Genomic DNA, 22,126 nt, shown 5'->3' with positions numbered 1-22,126 from the left:
CAGTCTGTAGCCTGCACAGGACCAACGCAATCAGGCTTGCATCCCGCAGAAGGATTCCCTCCACCCCCCCACCCCACCCCTCCAAGGCGGCCTGCACTCCACGCAGCATTGCCCTGCCGTATCAAGACATCCCACACAGTCCGTGCTGTTTAATCGCGGCCACGCAGCTCTGTGAAGGACCTGGGATGCTGTATTAATCAAAGGTAAGTGCATTTTCACTTTGTAACGTGAAACTAACTCTGTTAACTTTAGCGTATTTACGCAGTGTGATAAAGACACGCGTCTCTGCATTAGAGACTAGTCCATTTGATAGAAGTTTTAACGCACAGATGCCTATACATCCTCTTCAGTCGCTGTGTGCTTACCCTGTTTAGTTTCTGTATGTCTCTATTTTATAAGGAATAGATGATTTTTCATATGGCAGGGCAATTTCTCAAACTCCATAGTGTTCACACAAAACTACACTCGGCATTTTTAATTTCTTTTTTTAACGTGAATCAATAAGGAAATCCTACTTCTAATGAAATCCGGTCCATGGGAGGACAGTGCGACATTACATCAAAATATCAAACTCCTTGAGCTTACTTGAAATTTCTAATCAGTTAATAAACACAGAAGGAAATTTCTACTAGCCAATAATAATAATAATAATAATAATAATAATAATAATAATAATAATAATAATAATAATAATAATTGCCCGTGGGAGTGAATAGTAAAGTTTAATTTATTATTATTTTTTGTAAAGTGGTCTCCAAGAAATTAAAAAGGGTATTTGTTTTTATTGTTCAAAACTAGATAGACTGTATCTATCTATCTATCTATCTATCTATCTATCTATCTATCTATCTATCTATCTATCTATCTATCTATCTATCTATCTATCTATCTATATATATATACACAAATTACAGAAGTGTGTCTTTCTAATATTGAACGCTTAAGCACGATGCTGTGTTTTACACGGTATTTTAAGATTCCATAGATAGCTGCTTTTCAAACGTTCTCTACATTGTTAATATTTCTCTTTGATTTATTTATTTTTAAATAAATGTACTTCTGATTTCATTATATAGGCTAATAGCTAATAGTATTACTTTTAATGTTGTGTTTCATTTCTGAAACAAATACAATGCATAATAATAATAATAATAATAATATAATAATAATAATAATAATAATAATAATAATAATAATAATAATACAATCTGCCTGGTTTCAGCAATGCTGTCTGAAAAGGATCTCTTCCGGCACCGATACACACGATTGCAGTTCACCCATCATTGATATAACGCTGCACTTCATCGCATTCCTGGCGTACAGTTTACTGTGTACGTTCGGTTTGGAGCATATTGCAAGCAATACGACACAAATGAGAAGATTTTAATCACATCTTACTGTTTTTTTTTGCAGGAGAATGAAACTTTTCCTTCTGTTACTCGTTCATCATGATGACAGTTTTGAAATACACGTGACATCGACAGCCCTAACTTATACACATAAATCCAAACCGCAGATCTAAGGATATTATTATTATTATTATTATTATTATTATTATTATTATTATTATTATTATTATTATTATTATTATTATTATTATTATTATTGTTGTTGTTGTTGTTGTTATTATTATTATTTGAAAAAGCCCTGCAGATTACCCCCCCCCCCCCCCCCCTCCCATATTAACAAGTTGCCCTCATGAAATATTTAATGCTCGTGCTTGCTCTCATTGATTTTATGTATAAAGCAGTCGATGCGCAGTGCTGCTTCAGGATGCATTGTTCTGCTCCGATCAGATGGCGAGCGCGCGTCCTCTCGTTTTGGGTCCCGTGGCAGCCCTCGTTGCCCATCTGTTCTGTCTCTTCATTAATATTTAGAAACGTCTCGAGACCCTCTCCCGCTTGTCGGATTTTAATAAATGGACCGAACACGTGCTCACACGCACACAGGCACACGGGGGAAGGCAGGTAGAGATCGGTACCAGACGTTCAAGAGAGGGAGAGGAAAATAAAATATACAGCAGGGTTAGGCTTAGGGTTAGGGTTAGTGTTAGGGTTAGGGTTGGGGATATTGTTAGTGTTAGGGTTAGGGTTGGGGATAGTGTTAGGGTTAGGGTTGGGGATAGTGTTAGTGTTAGGGTTAGGGTTGGGGATATTGTTAGTGTTAGGGTTAGGGTTGGGGATTGTGTTAGGGTTGGGGATAGTGTTAGTGTTAGGGTTAGGGTTGGGTATAGTGTTAGGTTTAGGGTTGGGGATATTGTTAGCGTTAGGCTTGGGGATAGTGTTAATGACAGGGATTGTGTTAGTGTTAGGTTGGGGTTATATGGTGCAAAACCATTCCCACATTAAGTATATTGTAACTATGCATAATAACATTGCATTGCTGTGTCAGTACACATGGGTTTTCTAAGTAACTTCTATGTAAATACAAAGCAATCAGAGACACTCCGTGTAAAGTGTCACTCTACTGGGATGGGGGCGCTGTATAAAAACGAATGCTTGGGTGTCGGGGTGATTTTGCTGTTAACTGGCACTGGGTTCATAATACACCGACGTTTCAGAAACCGGATCCGGCGCAGCCCTAACGAAGCGTGCGGCTGGTTAACATGACTCCCATTCCAGCCAGCGGTATCAAAACGGTTGGCCGGTCCAATGAGATTTAACACAGGCGTTCTCATCCGGGATATGGCAAAGCAACAGCAGGTTCAGAGGTCGTGTCAGAGCTCGTGCAGAGGTTCATTGCCAGGTCAGCCGGCAATTAGAATGCTGGCCACGTTCCCTTTCCCAGATCCGCGCGGCTCATATCCAAGAGATGGGATTTAATTTTTTCTAATACAATTTTAATGCATTTGATACTATGGGGTTTAGTTGCCCTGATATAACGTTTAAAAAAAAAAAGAAAAAAAGATAAACATATTTAGATTGTATGATTGACCCTCGTTTTTTTTAATTCTGTAGAAATATTAATGTTTAAACACGAATAAAAAACGAAAAAAAACAGCAAAGACAGCTGTAATACTCTCTCGTCGTCCCCGATTCATAGCAGCATGACTCACACCTGCACAAAAAAAAAACAAGTCAATCTGAAAACCAGAAAAGGCGTCGCAGCTAAAAAATAAATAAAAAAAAAAGGAAGCAGGCAGCGCGCAACTAAGCTTGCAGCCGAAGAAGTGCTTCAGAAACCCCCATTCCAAAAAAGATCTGCCTCCGGGGGAGATTGAAACAAGCAGGCGTGATTAAAAGCTGACATCGCGGTAGGTAAACCCCGAGACAAGAGACACGACCCAGAGACTGACATCCTGCTCGACAGCACGCTTCAAGGAAACTATTACAAGCAAAACCACGGCTTGGTATTTCACTGCGGCTTACACTGAACACGGTGGACGATTAAACGCGCTGCTCGCTTTTACACCGTGTCTCTAAATGCATGTGTGTTTACCTGATAGCCACTTAATACATGTGTGCTTCCACATGACTACAGTGCTGTTACCCGTCGACGTGTCTATTGTTAACTTCTACTTTAAGCTTTTAAGGTGCGGAGGACAATGAAGTTTTTCAGGAAGGGTTTAAAATACACTGACGGGTCGGATCCGCTCGTCCGAACGCTCAGCTTCCTCCTCGTGAGGCCCGAGTCGCTCTCCAACGTGTTCTTGAAGAAGAACCCGTTTTGAACAGCGAGCGCTCGATTCCTTGTGTATCTTCAGGGGTCAAAATGGAAATCTGTGAAGGACGATTGATTTATGTTAAGTTCTGGCACAAACAAAAGGCACGTTTTATATGGGTCGAAAGCGGGATTACTTGATATCGCGATTAACATAAAGCGCAAATAACAGCAGACAGCAGGTCGCTTAAAGTTTGGCCAACCTCCCAATAAGATAAAGAATGACTTTCATAAAGTCTGTTTTTTTTGTTTTCTTTCTTTCTGGAAAGCAGTAACGCTCATAAATCACCCCACCCACACACTTTGACTCTGTTTGCTTTAGGCCCCCCCCCCCCCCTCCAGTCTTTGCATGTTTCGTTTATTCGTTCAAATTCTAATTGGAGATGGTTTGGCAGGCGGCCCGATCTCCCTGGAGCTCAATGTTATACTTCGTGTTAGTCAGTAAGCAGAAGGAAATGTTATCATAACAATGTCGAGTTATGAGGTTTATCTGTGTCCTTATATATGTATCATTTACACTAACGCAGATTCACCCGTGTACAACACACCACACACACACACACACACACACACACACACACACACACACACAAACATAGACCACTGTTAATAATAATAATAATAATAATAATAATAATAATAATAATAATAATAATAATAATAATAATAATAATAATAATAATAAATAATAATAATAATAATAATAATAATAATAATAACACCACTACTACTAATAATAACAATGATAAAATAATGATAAATAATCAATCAATCAATCAATCAATCTTTATTTTATATAGCGCCTTTCAGAGTGGAACACCATCACAGGGTGCTTTACAAGATAGTGAGGATCAATGCATAATACAGTGAAATACAGGGCATATCACATTCAATACAAAACAATAAAAAACAATGCAGATACATTAAATACAGTGAAATACAGGGCATAGCACATTCAATACAAAAAAATAAAAAACAATGCAGATACATTAAATACAGTGAAATACAGGGCATAGCACATTCAATACAAACAGTATATAACACAATGCAGATACATTAAATATAGGCATGATGCATTACATACAGGACTAGGATGTTGTGGATGCGCGTGTCATACAGAATCATACTTATAAAATAACAATTTAGAGAACAGCTAATAACAGATATCAGACTTGAAGAACATTGAAAGCAAAAGAGAACAAGCGGGTCTGGAGAGTTGATTTGAAGTGAGCGACTGTGGGAGCTGCACGCATTGAATCTGGGACCGAGTTCCAGACAGCCGGGGCCATGAAGCTAAAGAGAGAAAGGAGGAGGGATGGAGAGAGGGAGAAGGAGGGAGAGGGGGAGAATGAAAGACAGGCAGAGGGAGAATGGAATGGAAGAGGTTGATGGAGTCGCGTCGATGGCTTTGTGATGAGTGAGGAGTCAGCCCAATCTATCCCTGCCCGCAGTACATGTGCAGAGACCGCGGATCCATCTTCATGTCAGCAGCGGGGTCGCTCAGGGTTCAGCTCGCGTGTTTCTCTCCGCTCTCACTCCATACATAAATCTTCTGCTGTTCTCTCTCTCTCTCTCTCCCCCCTCCCTCTCTCTCTCTTTCTCTGCTCACAGCCTGGTTGTAAATCTTCCTGTGATTCAACTGAATAAAGAAATTAGAGCCCACGTTGACTAATAGCTCGCATCTGGTAACGCATTATTGCCAGTCTCGTTTTCACACAGGTGTGCGGTCTGTTCCCGGTATTACACAGGGCTATGCAAATTACTGGGGATTTTACAACACTTACACTTAATATCTCCAACTAACATGTTTTCCAGCGAAAATAAACACCACTAAAAATAAATAAATAATGAAATATGATAACAGATACACAGGATAATCGCTGAAGGTTTTTTTTTTTTGAGTTGGCGCCAGTAAAGACCGCAAGGCGCTTCCAAGGCGAAGCTTGCGCACTCCGAGATGAGCAGCTGTTTACTAGATCTAATGTTCCTGTATCCGAAATGCTGCCATTAGGCGGCCGTGGAGGCGAATTAGCAAGCCGGCGCGGAAGATGGGTAACAGTGTGTTCAGAACGATGTACGGGAGAAGGGGAGGGGGGGAGTCCTCGAGGGATATTTACTGGAATCAAACCAATACACACCCCCTCTCCTCTCCTCACTCTCTCTCTCTCTCTCTCTCTCTGAAGTACAGGGCACGCCAGCTGGTATTATCATAATGGTGGTGGAGCGCTGAGAATCACAATGGGGGTGATTTTGATGTTGTTCGCTAACCGGTGTAATGCTTAGATGGCCTTGAATGACGTATTTGTATAATCTGTGTATTATTTCCTCTTCAGATTACCCAGCGCTGAACCCGGGTCTCCTTGTCTGCAGCCCGGGTCAATCCTACCTCACTTCCAGGGCAGAAATCCCTAAGTTCAGTAACCTGCTGTAGATCATGAGGTATTATACATGTTTTAATAGATATAAACTGATAAATTCATGTAAAAAAAAAACCAAAGCATAATTAAATATACTTATTTTTTTGCAATAAAAACGTATTTATTACTTTCATACAGAAAGTTTGTTTTTTACATTGTACACAAATGTCTTTATTAAAACACAAGCTGTGCGTTTTGTATTTGAGTGTGTAAAACGTAACTCTGCGTAACAGAGGGCAGCATACACAACTGAGGCCAGCTAAGAACACAATAAGCAGAGGGGTGTGGTTTCAGAGAACAATGCTGATTGTGACATCACGAGGGTAACAATGCAAGCGTGCGATCACCTTGTTACCACTGTGATGTCACCACACACCAGAAGGATAACCGGATTCCACCGCGGGTGTTCCCGGTCCAGGTGAAGGCAGGACCGCACAGGATCTCCCTGCCGATGCAGTCTGGAAGATGGCTTCTTATCCCCTCCTCGACACAGCTGAGAGAATGACAGCACCGCCTCAGATTGATGTACAGCGCTCTATTTACTACCCAGTGCCCGCAATAAGTACCCGAGTCCAGGGGGCGTTCTGCAGATATTATTGCGACCTTTATATTTATTTTCAGTACCTTTTAAAACATACAAACAGGCAGCCACGCATACATACACAGGCCTGCATACAGACCGACAATTATGCCTTTCATTAGCTTTGTATTTGTGCTGTACATATCTATGCAAGGAGTTAGTTATTTTATACACATTGAATCAATATCTTTTTTTATGAATTAAAATAATATTTTTCTTGATAGGTCTTGTTAGTTCTGTATGTGCAAATGTATGGATATTTGTCAGTCAGAGAATGCATTTCCTTTGTTATTTACACGTGTGAGCATTCAATGGCTGGCATGAGAAATATCCCAAAAGTCCTGCCCCACGTCACGCCCCGGGGTTGTGGTCAAGATGACGGGCTCTCGTGCTTGATAACTCGTCACCTTGCAGCTGACAGAGCCTGGCAGTGGCACACGGCCCTGGTTTAACCCTGCCTCTGTCAATCATCATTATTCTGTTTCATTCCTCAACCCCTCGCGAGCGCCGGAATGAAACAGATAGATGACTGTCACCGCCGCGAGAAAAATCAACGCCGCGGAATGCAGCGCTAGCCTGGCTGCTCTCTGATTGGTTAAGGCTTGAAGAATCGTCCCCGCTCTCTACTAATTACACGGCGGGCGTGTCAATAGGGAATCCTTTGAGTCATATGTGTTGGTGATGTTTGTTTTTAATTAACACAAACAGAAAAAAAACATAATTAATAAGAAAAAAATTATATATAAATACACACATAATGTGCTTAATGTGTGTTTGTATGTTATTGTGTGTGTGTGTGAGAGAGAGAGAGAGAGAGAGAGAGAGAGAGAGAGAGAGAGAGAGAGAGAGAGAGAGAGAGAGAGAGAGTGTGTTTTAATTTATATTAATGTAATGAATCCTATTGCGTTTAGCCATACTACAATTTCATTCGAGATTTGTTGCAGCGCTATGATTGATTGACTCTAGGGTGACGTGGACTGTTTCAAATGTTCACCAAATGATTTAAAGCAAAAAAAAAAAAAAAAAAAAAAAAAAAAACGGCCATGGCTCTTTACAGTAATCTTGAAGAAAACGCGTTCAAAAAAACTCCAATTCCCATCATCCTCTGGTTCTCCCATGATTCCAGAAACCAGGCAGCCACAAGCAAAACAAGGGGCAGCTGCGCACATTCATACAGGTAAGCGGACATGATCGAAACAAATATAAATAAAGATATATGATTTAATAGAAACATTATTTAAAGCAGGAACACCACCTTCTGCAATACCCAGATCAAGAGAAAGTGAGAAATTAAACAGTGTGGTTACAGTGAATAATAATAATAATAATAATAATAATAATAATAATAATAATAATAATAATAATAATAATAATAACGTTTAAGGTTTTGCATAGCTGCTGAGATAATTTGACAGGACAGGTGATGCGCATGGACGCCCCGCGGTTTCAGATAACCATTCAATCGTGGGGCTGTCTGAGTGTATAACTAGCTAATTAGTTAAGAGAACACGGGAACAGCGTTCTCCGGATATGACGGTTCAAATAAATAGATAAATACAAGGCGCGCATGGAAACAGTGTTCAATAACAACCTTAGCGAAACAAGAAAGATAGGTAATACCAGAATGATTGAATAGAACACATACATACATAAATACACAGATAGATAGAGAGATAAATAAATCTAGATATGCTCTTTATACAAACCATAGTAAACTAACCTTTATAAAAGTTTACCATATAAGCGTAGCAAAGTGTAATAAAGCATTGTAAACACAGAGAGGTCTGGTTAAGCTTAGGGAAGCATTGTAAACATAGAGAGGTCTGGTAAAGCATAGGGAAGCATTGTAAAGCACAGAGAGGTCTGGTAAAGCATAGGGAAGCATTGTAAAGCACAGAGAGGTCTGGTAAAGCATAGGGAAGCATTGTAAAGCACAGAGAGGTCTGGTAAAGCATAGGGAAGCATTGTAAAGCACAGAGAGGTCTGGTAAAGCACAGGGAAACATTGTAAACACAGAGAGGTCTGGTAAAGCATAGGGAAACATTGTAAACACAGAGAGGTCTGGTAAAGCCTAGGGAAGCATTCTAAAGCACAGAGAGGTCTGGTAACGCACAGGAAAGCATTGTAACGCACAGAGAGGTATATTAAAGCATAGGGGAGCATTGTAAACACAGAGAGGTCTGGTAAAGCATAGGGAAGCATTGTAAAGCATATCAGCTATCTTCATTGCCGGAAGCGCCTGTATTATCTCCCTGCCCCATTATTAACCCTGTCAAGCGAGGTTCCCGCAGGATGTTAAAGCAGCGGGGTTCAATGTTCGCTCTCCTCTATATTTGAATCCCGCCCTCAGCCTCCTGCCTTTGTTTTTTAATGTAATTGAGTCGGTGTGGAGCATGCTAGAACAAGGCTGCACGCTTGGCACGAGTTTCACATCGCCGTTGCGAAGCCCTTTATTTTGTCACCAATCACCCTTAACTGGAACGCGTTTAAAATGCCATTGATCTTGATAATGCGGGTTCTTAATAGGACAGTAACAGTTGTACGCGATACAGGAAGTCAAATCTCTGAGATTGATGCTCCTCAGCCTGTGAGTTACAATCCATCCTCTTGACTGATGCTCACCCTGACTGCCATTAATACAGAGCAGAGAAATAAATAAGAGCCGTAGAGAGGAGACGCGAGGAATAGAAACTTTAACTCTGCAATAATAATAATAATAATAATAATAATAATAATAATAATAATAATAATAATAATAATAATAATAATAATGCTATTTGCGCAAAAACTAAACTGAAAGATCATTTGATGTGATGAATGAAATTCAGTTGAATCTGGAATTATGATCTCTTCCATTTTTCTTGTTTTCTTTGTTTTTTTATTGGCCTCAGGACTTGGGTTCAAGTTACAGAAACTACACCAACGATGGCTTAATTATCAATATAAAATGATAGCCGCCCTGAACAATGATCCAGTCAGTGGAGTGCTCAGGCAGGCATGGACACAAAGAGACTCACACGCTGTTAACAATGGAGCTCAATTACCTCACGGCGTGTAAAGCACTATTGGATTTAAACATAGATATTATAAAGCTGCAGATGTAATATAACGCGTGTGTGTGTGTGTGTGTTTCTAACAGCGGCGTGCGGAGATAGAGCTTCACTTGCTCACACGTCGGTTTTACTGCGTCTCTCCAATAGAGATACTCCCCCAGCTGTGTGCTTGCGATTGACAGACAGGTAGATAGATTTGAATGCGTGGCAGACACGCTAAAAGCAGAACGAAGCTGGGCTACTGTCTTAATGCTAATTACGTTGCTGTGTTGTCTATCTGTGCGATATTTTCCATGTCACGTGGGGGCATCACACCCGGTGGGTTCGGGAGCAGAGCGCGGCCCTTCTGCAAGCCGTCGGTGACGTAACTGACAGCTCCGTCTGCGAGGATGAACTGTGGTGCCTACATGTGACGAGCATCCCTGACAGGATAATGGACTCGGGAGCGCGCACCCTTACCTCTTTAAAATGGGGGGGGGGTCGATTTCGTGGAGGAGGAGAACAAAACAAACCAGACCACGCCCTCAAGCACTTGTCTGTTTTCAGTTTAGGACAAAGTATTTGAAGCATTTCCTCCTTTTGGAAGCGTCACCGGATCTCCAGAGCACTTAGGGCAGTCATTGAAGACAACCTCTAGCCCACAGGAAGTAATCAGGCGCGGTCATGCACAGGAAACGATTCAGGGATCTTTTGGTCAAAGTTTTTCAGTGCATTTACTCAAGAAGTTCTCATTATTATTATTATTATTATTATTATTATTATTATTATTATTATTTATATTTATTATTATTATTATTATAGCTCCATGTTCAGCTATCTAATGCAGTACACTATGCTTCAACCGAGCTGATAGTTTTTATGGACAGTATTTTGGTCTGTGTTGCTTGTCAGTGCAGTATCAAATCAACACTATAGTAAAACTTATACTAACAATATATATATATATATATATATATATATATATATATATATATATATATATATATATATATATATATATATATATATTTGTTTCTTTTATTTTTAATGCATTTCCCGCTATGATTGGAGTCTATAAACCAGGAGGAGAGACGAAAATAACCAATTCTTACCTGTAAAAACATTCTACACATCTATACACGAATAATACTCATCTATTGTTTAAAACCTTGTATACGATTAACATAGAACATATGAGATAGATAGATAGATAGATAGATAGATAGATAGATAGATAGATAGATAGATAGAATTACTTGGCATATCACAGTACAGCCTGTACTTTTGGTTTGTGAGTGCGCTGCTCTTTGTGCGTCACTGGACGCGCTCTTGCAGTACGTTACGCCATGTCTTGTTGCCATATTGTTTTGACGCTTTTGAAAAACCTTCAATCAAAATGTGGCTCGCGTTCCTATTCGGGTTCAACACAGCAGAAAGTGGGGTTGCATTTCAACAAGGGAAACCGACACATAATTTTTCTTTGAAGGATCTAAAAGCACGTTTTAGTCAACCAGCAATGCAACCCTATTTTGGTGTATCGAGAGGGATATCGCAATATCTTTGAATGGGAGATTGAAGTCACTTTTCATTTAGTCAGATCGGTTGCTGTTTAAACACACGCGTGGCAGACTTTATTACATCACAAACATGTACTGCAGCCTCATTTGCATTTTTAACTAATCCTGGTGCTTAATTAGCCCTCTTCTGAACACACTGTTACAGCAAAGGGGGGCAATATGTAAAACGAATGAATGAGTAAATACACGAATAAACAGATTTAAAATGCAAATTCCATCGCATTCAAGAAACTTACGGTATGTTATGAGTTGATCACTGGTGTTATGAATGAATACAAATCTGCATGACACATCAGTTTTACCATGTCGATATATATATATATATATATATATATATATATATATATATATATATATATATATATATATATATATATATATATATACACACACACTGTTGGATGCTGTATTTATTAAACTCCTTTGTCCCTGTTTTTCTGAAAACCCCATTGTTTTCTCTTTCTATATAATCTTCTTAGTGTTTGTGATAGTTTTAACGCTTTCCGACTGAAACAAGAATATTCTTAAACAAGCAAGGCATTGAGAACGAGCGGACTTCAATTATATAGCAAACACCGTTCCAAAAATCTCATAATCACCGGTGTAATATATATTCCGCACCCGCGGAGCATCACAGATGAGTATGCCAGGGCACGTCCGTCCTGAGCAAACAACACTCTCAAAGCACCGCAGCAAATATGACATCCAGTCCTTATTCACTCCGGTGGATTGTTTTTAATGTTTGCAACTGTATTGTAACTATAAAAATACAAATAAAAACGAACATACATGAGAATCAGCAACAATACAATTGCAAAAAACATACCGTCGCCAAAGTATGGATTTGAACGAGTCTATAGAGCGTTTTTAATAGAATGTGTGGACCCTCCAGATCCATATATATATATATATATATATATATATATATATATATATATATATATATATGTGAGCCCTCTTCCCATCATTTCGTTATCAGTGTTAGTGGTCTCGTAACAAAGGGTATTGCTTTACACTCTCAAGTCAATCCCGGTGTTGGTCGCTCGCAGTAGAGCGCTGCAAGGCACTGTGAGCTGCAGTCCTGCTTGCTGGAATATGAATGCACTTTTGTACTGTTGATATATAAATGTGAAGTCGTTAGAAGAGGGGTAATTGATCTCAATGCACACGGTGTTTGTTAATTGCCCCCGAGTCTTCTTTTTTTCTTGCTGCTGACCGTGCACTCTGTTTATGTGCAGCTGGGCTGCACCGCCCAAATTTTAACTGCAGATGTCCACGAGTGTGGGGGTACGTGGGCAGTAAGCCTGGAGGCAGGACGGGGGGTTCTTTGTGTCCCGAGTGCGTGGGTAGAGGGTGCGTTGCCTGGAAGCAATATGCGCATTGCCAATTCTATTATCCAGTTCCCCGAATCAGCAATGTGGCAACAAGAGCCAAACCTTTTTTTTTTTTTTCCCCGGGCAGAGAAGTTGCAAATCGAGTTAGCGCTAAGCTCTGATTTAATTCCGGGAATGGAAATATAATTCATTTAAAACTAACTGTTTCTCTCTCTCTGCCGCTCTCTCGCTGCCTCTCTCGCTCCCTCCACGTTCTCCATTACAGCAGATAGAGGAAGAAAAGTCACTTAAAATGTACATTTTTTTTGTTGACGTTTTAAATCTAACAGGCAAATTGTACATTAAGCACAAAGTATCTGTTTCGCCGGTTCCCGTTACTCAGCGCTGGAGTCTCGTTGGATTATCACGGTGTTCGTTTAGCTCTGCATTAGCACTGTTATACCCCGCTCGCAGGCACAGTTTAAGGCGCAGTATTGCCATAGTTTGCTGGGACGGGGTAACGCTGTATGTACACTGCACGAGCTAAGCGTTCATTAAAAAGCACACTTCTTCTCTTTGCTAAAAGGCGCTTTTAAACTTTGACTCTCAATTAAACCAACAGAGTTTCACAATGTTTCTCACAGCCTCGGAACAATAACCCGTTTGGAACTAACTTACAAATGCATGCAAAATTATTATTATTATTATTATTATTATTATTATTATTATTATTATTATTATTATTATTATTATTATTATTATTATTATTATTATTATTATTATTATTATTATTATTATTATTATTATTATTTTATTTTATTTTTTTTTTTTATTTTTTTAATCGGTCAATATTATACTCATTCAAACAGTAAAAATGATTTTCTGCAATGCGTTCTTATGCTTTATACGGGACAGTAGAATATGCCTGTCGATTACATTACAAACAACACTTCCCCGTACACTAATATATAAAAGAACAACGACTAACGACGTTTGGAGCGCAAACTCAAAAAAGCAATTCTTGGAACAGCAATGCTCTCAAAATACAATCCTCATATTCTCCAACAAGGACAACAACAATTAAATTTATTTTCAACTCGTACAAAACACTGTATATAAAACAGTACAATTGTTGCAGCTGTTTCTCATTATTATTATTATTATTATTATTATTATTATAATTATTATTATATACAGCAATGTTGCATTTTCTTTTTGGTTATGCTATGAAAAAATACAACATGGGATTATTCGAATATCAGATATTATTAGATTGGCTTGCACAGATTGCGTGAGATTAAAGTTTCTAACCTGCGGGTTCCAGCGGTCTGCTCGTGTGAAGAAGCGGGCTGATCATTGTAAGGCTCTGAGGAGTGGCGGGCGCGCTGAATACTAACTGAGAGTTCAAAAGAGGGAGCCCGGCCGCGCGAAGTGCGAGCTGTCGGGATGATTAATGGGGTAAGGGCCGGGCGTAAACTACAAGCTGGAGGAAACTTCTTACTCGGCATCAAAGAAAAGAGGCTCGTTCTGAAGCACGAATGCTTATCGATATCCAGCACGTATATTTAAACAGGAAAATGCAATTAAGCGCAGCCCTTTGTATTTCAGTCTCATATGGTTATATATCCGGTCACGGATATCTCCAGGACCGCCTTGTTTTCTCTACAGTGGTCCCTAAACCATTCTGTTCGGAGGCTCCCCTTTCTCCCCTTTTCTCCCATCATTCTCTCTTTATGGTTTGAGAGGACTCGCCTTGAGAACGAAACAGATAATAGAATGGAACCGTGAGCGCGCATTCTAAGCGCGTTCAATGCTTCTAAACGAGCTTTGATCGTAGCGGCGAGTTCCGTACCGTGCTCACAATTCACTTTGAGATAAAAAAAAAAAACACCAAACAAAACAAAAACAAGCGATTAACCTCCGGGACCCGAATTCAGAACGATATGCGGCAGCTAATTAACAAAATGAACTGCAGGAAAGAGACGCTAAATTACAGTTCCGGTCGGGGTTCTTAGGTTAAAAACATCTAAAGTGATTCAATTGTCTTTGAACTTGCTTCAGAATAAGGAAACAGCATTGCATAGCAGGACAACACTTACTACTACTGATAATAATATATATAATAAGATCATATATATATATATATGGTTTCTTCCAGTGAATTTAATTCTCGCACACAAGTTATTATTGGTTTAGGACCCTACTTGTTAATAAATGAACATGGTTTTTTTTGTGTGTGTGATTCTCTCATTAAACACATTTAAATACCAGGAGCCTTCACTTTTGCATATATCTTTTAATACTGCAATTGGAAAACAAATAAAGAAACAAACCATAAACTTACAAAACAAAGACAGTTATTATTATACCCTGTACAGTAGAAACGACGTGTTATAAATATATGTTTTCTACAGAAGAATCGCTCCAAAAAAAGTTACAAAACAAAAGGCAATAGTAATACATTTTGAACGTATAGTTTATTTTACATAAATACAAATATTAGAAAGTCACTAGCATAAGCAAAGGGGTCGTAGTGAAAAGCATCTGTAACAGGAATAATTACTCATTTGAATAATAATAATAATAATAATAATAATAATAATAATAATAATAATAATATGTAAAAACACCCTGTTTATTTCATTCAATTTCAACCTGATACAGTATTTAATGGCTTACTTGTTGTGTTTTTTTTATATGTTTAATAAATGCAGTCTCGCTGAAGATAATATATTTCACATGCATATCTTTACAGAGTTTAATAAATAGAGGTGATCCCTATCCTTCTCTTGATTGAACTAGCATGATAATACTGCTGGTGCACTAGCAGGCAAAACCAACCCCTGTAAATGGCCCTTCTTCCAAGTGGAAACAGCTCCCCTACAGGTGTGTGAGGGTAGGAGGTTCCTGAGCTGTTCCCTGCAGCGTGGGATGGGAGCTCATGTCAGTGTAGGATGGGTGGGGGTCACAAGGTCTGAGGGGGTGCTTACCAGGGATCTGTGCTCTACAGCTGTAGTCCAAGCTAGAAGAAGCGTGCGGGAGATTAAAGATTGAACCTGAGTTTCCAGGCATCGATTCCCTGTAGCTGGGCTCAGCATACCCAGGACTGCCCTGCAGGATGTGGCTGCCGTAGCTTTCTTCTTGCAGGGAGGGCGGATCATAATCAGAAGCCACGGCTGCCACCCTGCATCTCTTCTGAGGGGGAGGGCAGTCGTACAGCGGGGTGGAGTATGCAGCTAAACCGTATACATTGCTGTGAGGTTTGGGGTAAGTGTTTGGCAAAGGGGCTTCATACCCAACGTCACTGGGAGGAAAGTAGGAGCCGCTCGAGGGGCTCCGGCTTGGGGACCCCCCTGGAGAAGAGCTGCCCCCTCCTTTGATCTTGTGGTCCTTCTTATATTTCATTCTTCGGTTCTGGAACCAGATTTTTATCTGCCGCTCCGTAAGGGTCAGGAGCTTGGCCATCTCGACCCGACGTGGTCGGCACAGGTAGCGGTTGAAGTGAAACTCCTTCTCCAGTTCCACCAGTTGGGAGTTGGTGTAGGCTGTGCGGGCTCTCTTGGATGCTGGACTGGGAGGGCTGGTTTCTGCGCTGGTTTCACCTGCAGTGGGAATGGGAGATTTAGAGTATAGCTATGGCCAAACATTTTAGAATCTTGTGTTGAACATCATGTAATCAAATCGAACAAAATGATACCACAAAAGTCTACTGTACAGTACAGTACAGTATTTCATGTTAGATTTTGAAAGGTCAAATTTTTCAATGTCAGTTTTTTCTTGCAACGTGGTATCTAATTCAATATGCTAATGAAACACTATCGAGGAGGGTTCCTTTGGTGTTATGAAGCAAAATGAATTAATTAACTGAATTGCTGTCTCTACTTTAAAAGCGGATTTTGAGCTTAGCGGCGAACCATGATCAAAGTCAACCAAAACCGGTTCTCACACGCGCAGTTTCGGGTAAAGTGGTCCTCACCGGACACGGGCTGCCGTGCCTCCAGTGAACTCTGCTCATCGAAGACGGGAGAGCCCCACTACCCGGGGAGTGTAACCTGACCCACGTATTCGTGCTTGTAAACCGGGGTTCTCTGCTCGGAATGACTAGGCTGTGCTGGAATCCTGCCAGCGTTCTGAGTTCTGTAGGGTCTGACCTACAGCTTTTGTTCAAGATGTGACCTGCAGCCACTGCATGTGATTGCTCTCTGTACGGTCTTTCTGGATTTGCTTTGTTCCTGAAATGAAACTCTTTTGACAGAAGTTACCCGAAGAAGACTGAGTTGTTATTTTAAAGAGCTGAACGACCCTTACAAGAAGAGGTCAAGCACGGTGAGAGTTGCTTCATGAAGAAGGTAGTAGCAGCACAGTGTGTCTGCTTGATTCCCACAGTCTTATCTTATAAGCAGTGGGTGGTTTGTTTTGCATTGTGAATTACCAAATGGACGGAGTCATGTTTTAGTCATGACGCAGGTATGCATCGTTTTGCTGGCTGCTGCATTCAGGCTAGAACTGCCTCAGACATGCCTGGCAAATATTTTTGTCCAGCTTCTATTTGGCAGGCCTATGCTTTCCCAAATGTGTTACATTTTGTATTCTCAAAACTACATGACTTTTCCTTAAATTCTTAAACACAATTATGTAAACCCCTAGAGATGGACAAACTACATAGCTAGGAGACTATAATAGCAACAATACTCAATGTATCAGGCGCTACCCGGTATGTAGTTTTGGACCGGCTTAGGAGGGTCAGGTCCATTATTGAACAACTGGTCTAAATCAGCCAAGCCCTTCCAAAGGGCAGCTTTTACAAAGCGTTTCTGCTGCAAAGCAGGCTGCAAGCTAGCAAAAAGTCTACGAAAAAAAAAATCCTTGGCAGTTTTCTGAAAAGATATATGAAGGTGGAGCAAGGTCCTTCATGGATTAGAGCTATCATCATCTCCGAGAACGACTCACTCTGTATGATTCCTGTTCGTTCTTTGAGATCACAAAGCGCAGAACTCTTGCTGGTGCTTCGCTGTTGTGCTCCTTGTTTGTGGAACTCTGTCCTGGTTGACTTCATTAGGGAGGTGCTGTTTTTCTGTAATTGACTGTAGCTGGAGTGTATTGTCTGTACACGTGAGCGCTCTTGTTTTGTTTGTAACTCTGTACAGCGCTCTGGGATGCCATGATGTGACGGGTGCTTTATAAACATGCATGTGTATCACACTGACTTGCAACAGAGTAGTTTGGCAGAAATAAGCTGAGCTGCACAGTCAGTCAGTGTTTACACCAGTGCATGTATGAACCCATCGGCACATTACTCTCATCCTTTTCTAAATGTTTTCTCCAGTCTTTAATGAAAGGGGTAACAAAGTCATGTTAGTGTTGCAAAAAGAGGAAACAAAACTCATTGAAAGTCCTTAAGAGAACTTGGATTATAGGGTTGAATTGTTTGGCCTTGGTTTTGTAAACAAGGCGTTCATTCAAGTAAAATACTTTGAAAACTTCAAGAGCCAACGTTGTGTTTTAATCCCAACCCAGTACATGATGCTTTTCAACAGCACTCTTCAATATCACTTCACCCACTGACACAGCTCAGCAAGCACAGGTATGATGTGTGAATGCTTGTGCATGTAAACGCTTGTTACCCGCCCTCTGCTAATGCCCCCCTCCATTGCACTGCTTCTTAACTGTGCTGTGCCACATTAGAAAATAGGTCAGAAATTATTATGCAGAATAATGCAGAAAATAAACATTTTAAAAGATTCCAAAGTCTACTGCCGTAACCTTACAGGAAGCAAATATTACAGCAGCATGCGATGCATTAAAGAGCCAGATTCAGAATAGCTTCATTACAATAGCAGACTGGTATATAGCTTTCAGGAGATGAAGAATTCTCTTTTTAGAAAAGTTCCAACACTATAGTAGAATGTACTGTAGTGTATTATACTATGCTGTAATGTACCCTACTATACTTTGTATTACTACTCAAGCCTATACAAAACAGATTTTTAAAAAATCATAAATACTTGTGTTCCAGACTCTGCTGTAAGGCACTGTACTGCACAGAGCTGCTGTGCTCGTTCCACATTGCTGCCAGTCCTGTAGTTGAATGTACACGACCCTTCATTAACCCCTGAAGGTGCACAAGGCATCGAGCGCTTGCTGTTCAAACGGTTTCTTTAAAGAGGAAACTGGCAACTCCTACCACCGGATCCAACCAGTCAGTACATTTCAAACCCCGTTTCGCGCAAAACCTCATTGCAATAAATAAGAAAGCCAGCATCGTTTTTATTCTTGGGACACGTGCCCCTTGTCCAGTAAAGGGTTAACTCATCACGCGCCGCTGTCCTTGTTTGAGGACAGGCTGCTCTGTAATGTTCGTGGAGCTTGTTTTACGTGGCAGCTTCTCTCTGTTGTTTCAATTTTCTCTACAGCTATAGTGCTGTGATAGCTTATTCTAATTCTGTTAACTGCAAAAACGAATTCTAAATGTAATGTAACAAAATGACACAGTGCAGCCTGTGTTCGCATTTCTTTACAAATAAAAACATAATTAGGTACTCGATTGGTTAATTGACGTGTAAATTAGACAGATCAATAGAGATAAAGTCTATAAAGCTAATTTAATACAGAAAACATCAGCCATATTATTATTATTATTATTATTATTATTATTATTATTATTATTATTATTATTATTAATAGTACGTACCTGAGTCAATGAAATAGTTTTTCTGCTGCTTGGAGTTGTGACGCGTGTCTTTCATCCAAGGGAAGATCTGTTTCGGTACGTTATTGCCGGTGGAATTCCTTCTGCCTTGGCCGGCTGCCGAGGTGCCTGTACTGGGGAGCTTGTCTGCCGGGTGCGGTGGTGCCGGTGCCTGATCCGGGCTACTGCTTTGAGTGGACGTGCTGCTCGACCCCGGGGAGTGGAGCGCGGGCTGCAAGCACAGCGGCGGCTCCGCCAGGCAGCCACCTGTTCTTATTGAACTCGGGTTCTGTTCGGTCTCCTGTCCCGGGACGGAGGGGGAGGTGTCCGGCTGGTAGTAACTGGCGGACTGGTACTGCCCCGGAGTTGGATAGGCCTGTGGGCCCATGTACCCGAGTCCCGTGGGCTCTTGGTAAGAACACCCCCTGAAAGACTCGGCATTTTCGTAATAGAGCGCTTTTTGCATATTTATTTGTTTTTTTGTTTTTTTTTGTTTTTTTTTTTTTTTTTTTTTAAAAATTTTTTTGTTTTTATTATTATTATTATTATTATTATTATTATTATTATTATTATTATTATTATTATTATATTATTATTATTATTCTTGCAGGGGTCCTGACACCTTTCAGACAGCGATAAATGAACCCCCGAGATCACGTGGCCCGGGTCCTCCAATGGGCCCTTTCCGAGGCTCTTGGAAGTCTTCTGTATTATCAGTAGGGGTCCCGGATTCAAAGGTAATGGCGTGGCATTGCTGTGTAGAGCGACCGCTTCACTTAGCAGCGACCCGGCAGCTCGGCAGCCATCCTAAACACACGCGGGACGGCTCGGCCCCAAACCTGGAGCTGCAAAACAAAACAAATATCAAAAACACAAGACCCAAACGAAAGACAATGGAGACTCGCTTCTTAAAAGATCTGGAGAGGGACGGATCTGTATAAGAGACGCCTTTCGCTGTCCTCGGGCGCTCCACCTGCATTTTATTTCGCTTTACCCCCCCCCCCCCCCCCCCCCCCCCCCCCCCCCCCCAAAAAAAAAAAAAAAAAAAATAATGCCGCTGGGAGGAAACAATAGACTACACCCGGGTACCACTTAAATACAAATCTATATGAATATCATATTTTAATGCAGGCATGGTAGGTCTAAAAACGCGTTTTCTGTATGTTTGTTTTAAAAAAAGTTTATTTCCCCACCTAACTATTTCAACTCTGTAGTACAGTTTTGATTACAGTTTAAAGCAATATGATAAGCTATCCTTACGCATTATGTATTGTAGAAGCGAGACGTGTATCCGAAACATGACTGACTTGAAAAAAAAAAAACTAAAATCAGGGTTATAAACAATGCTTTAAAAGTCCCGGGATCCTGGAATCAAATCTACTTGCAAAGCGTCGCTTCCTCGCTTATTTAAAATATACAAATAAACTCGCAATTTGCTTTTATATATATATATATATTTTTAAATGCATATCGGATGAATTGTAAGGTGTGCTCTTTTGCAATTGGGTAGCTGGATACTATTTTAAATTAAACGATTTTATTGGAGCCACAGGGATGAGGGAAACAAAGGGTAGCGGAAAATAATTACCATACACAGACAATGCGATCGCCACAACAGACTGCGACACCAGCCCAAAACACTATCGAATATTTACTATCAAACAATCACCCAACTGCTACCTCTTCACCCAACCGGCCGCGGAGGTTCTGCCCAAAACACACTCTTTGCAGTTCGATTTTTAAAAAACCTTTTAACTTTAAGAACGCGTTCGCATTTTATACAGACGCGTAAAAGAAGGTGTCGCGCACATTAAGAGAGGACAAAGGAAAACAAAATATCGCTGGATTTGTCTGGAAAAAAATATTTAAAAAAGAAAAAAAAAAGTCACGTTGAGTCAATCAACGAGGCGACTTGGTGGATTCTCTGTGCGTGCAGAGCTGTGTGTTTGAAATAATAAAATACAGAAATCTCTGGCGAGACGAAGAGTTTCTCACGGTAAGGGACCGAGGCTGACAAAGAGCTGCAGCACAAGGGAATGCGCATCGAGAAGGAAAAAATGTTACAATAAAATATACAATCGACTGCATGCATGCCTAAAGCAACTGACACGCACAGACCTTTATTAAAACGCATACCCGTCGCTTAACCCTCATGCAACACCGCTGCGCGTGGTTTTTATTTAAGGAATTCCGGGCTGTTTTATTCCTAATGGATGTTCTGTTCTTGTTTTGTTTTTTTTTTTTTTTTTTTTTGTAACAGTGGAAAATGACCCCGAATCGCGCATCCTTCTAGAATGTGGTGTTGTGCGCGCAGGGGGAAATCCACACCGCACTCAACTTTGTTTTTTTTTTCTATTTTTTTTTTTAAGAGTTGTCCCTTTGCTTCCTGACATGATCGATAGCGTCGAGAACAAGGCGAACCCGGATCGACCCTGCCTGCTCGCAGATATAATCTCCTTTAAATCGTCTCCTTGAGAGAGCCGTGGAAGCGTGGAGGAGTCTCCCGCACTTCTGAGATTCTGTTTGAAGCAATTACATCAATATAGCGCCGTGGAGCGTGAATCTGTGCCGGTCTCACAAGCACGATGAGGGCTATTATTATTATTATTATTATTATTATTATTATTATTATTATTATTATTATTATTATTATTACTTCCATAAAACTATAAACTATATAGTAAATGTCGCCAAAAACAGGCAATAAAAACCCCGATTAAATTACTGAACCCTTCCAGCAGTCAAATAAATAAACTCCACGATGAAATAATGAAACGCGCAGTGCGCCTCCTCTCTCAACACGCTCAGCCTGGGCTCCGTGCAGAAACGCGCCGTTATATTTGATAGCCCTTACGTGTG

The 22,126-nt window shown here is 40.4% G+C and overlaps 1 protein-coding gene and 1 long non-coding RNA gene across 2 annotated transcripts; one reads left to right on the top strand and one right to left on the bottom strand.

The window, feature by feature from the left end:
- Positions 1–14,860: 14,860 nt before the first annotated feature.
- LOC121307158 (homeobox protein Hox-D3-like) lies at positions 14,861–19,770 on the bottom strand. Its single transcript, XM_041239295.1, has 2 exons — positions 19,271–19,770; positions 14,861–16,181 (listed from the first exon to the last, which is right to left on the bottom strand). Exons 1-2 carry the CDS (start codon positions 19,731–19,733, stop codon positions 15,460–15,462), a joined length of 1,185 nt encoding a protein of 394 aa, XP_041095229.1. The 5' UTR covers positions 19,734–19,770; the 3' UTR covers positions 14,861–15,459.
- Positions 19,590–20,277, top strand: LOC121307159. Its single transcript, XR_005948278.1, has 2 exons — positions 19,590–19,679; positions 19,878–20,277. It is a non-coding gene; the product is annotated as an uncharacterized LOC121307159 (long non-coding RNA).
- The last annotated feature ends 1,849 nt before the right edge of the window (positions 20,278–22,126 follow it).

The sequence above is a fragment of the Polyodon spathula genome, chromosome 53 (assembly GCF_017654505.1).
Source record: "Polyodon spathula isolate WHYD16114869_AA chromosome 53, ASM1765450v1, whole genome shotgun sequence".
NCBI classification, from domain to species: domain Eukaryota; kingdom Metazoa; phylum Chordata; class Actinopteri; order Acipenseriformes; family Polyodontidae; genus Polyodon; species Polyodon spathula.
This window is presented reverse-complemented; position numbering and strand designations above follow the sequence as displayed.

Coding starts and splice junctions, on each gene's coding strand:
- LOC121307158 (XM_041239295.1), bottom strand. CDS start 19,733: ATGCAAAAAGCGCTCTATTACGAAAATGCCGAGTCTTTCAGGGGGTGT. Junction 16,182..19,270: donor AAACTATTTCATTGACTCAG/GTACGTACTATT, acceptor TTCCCACTGCAG/GTGAAACCAGCGCAGAAACC.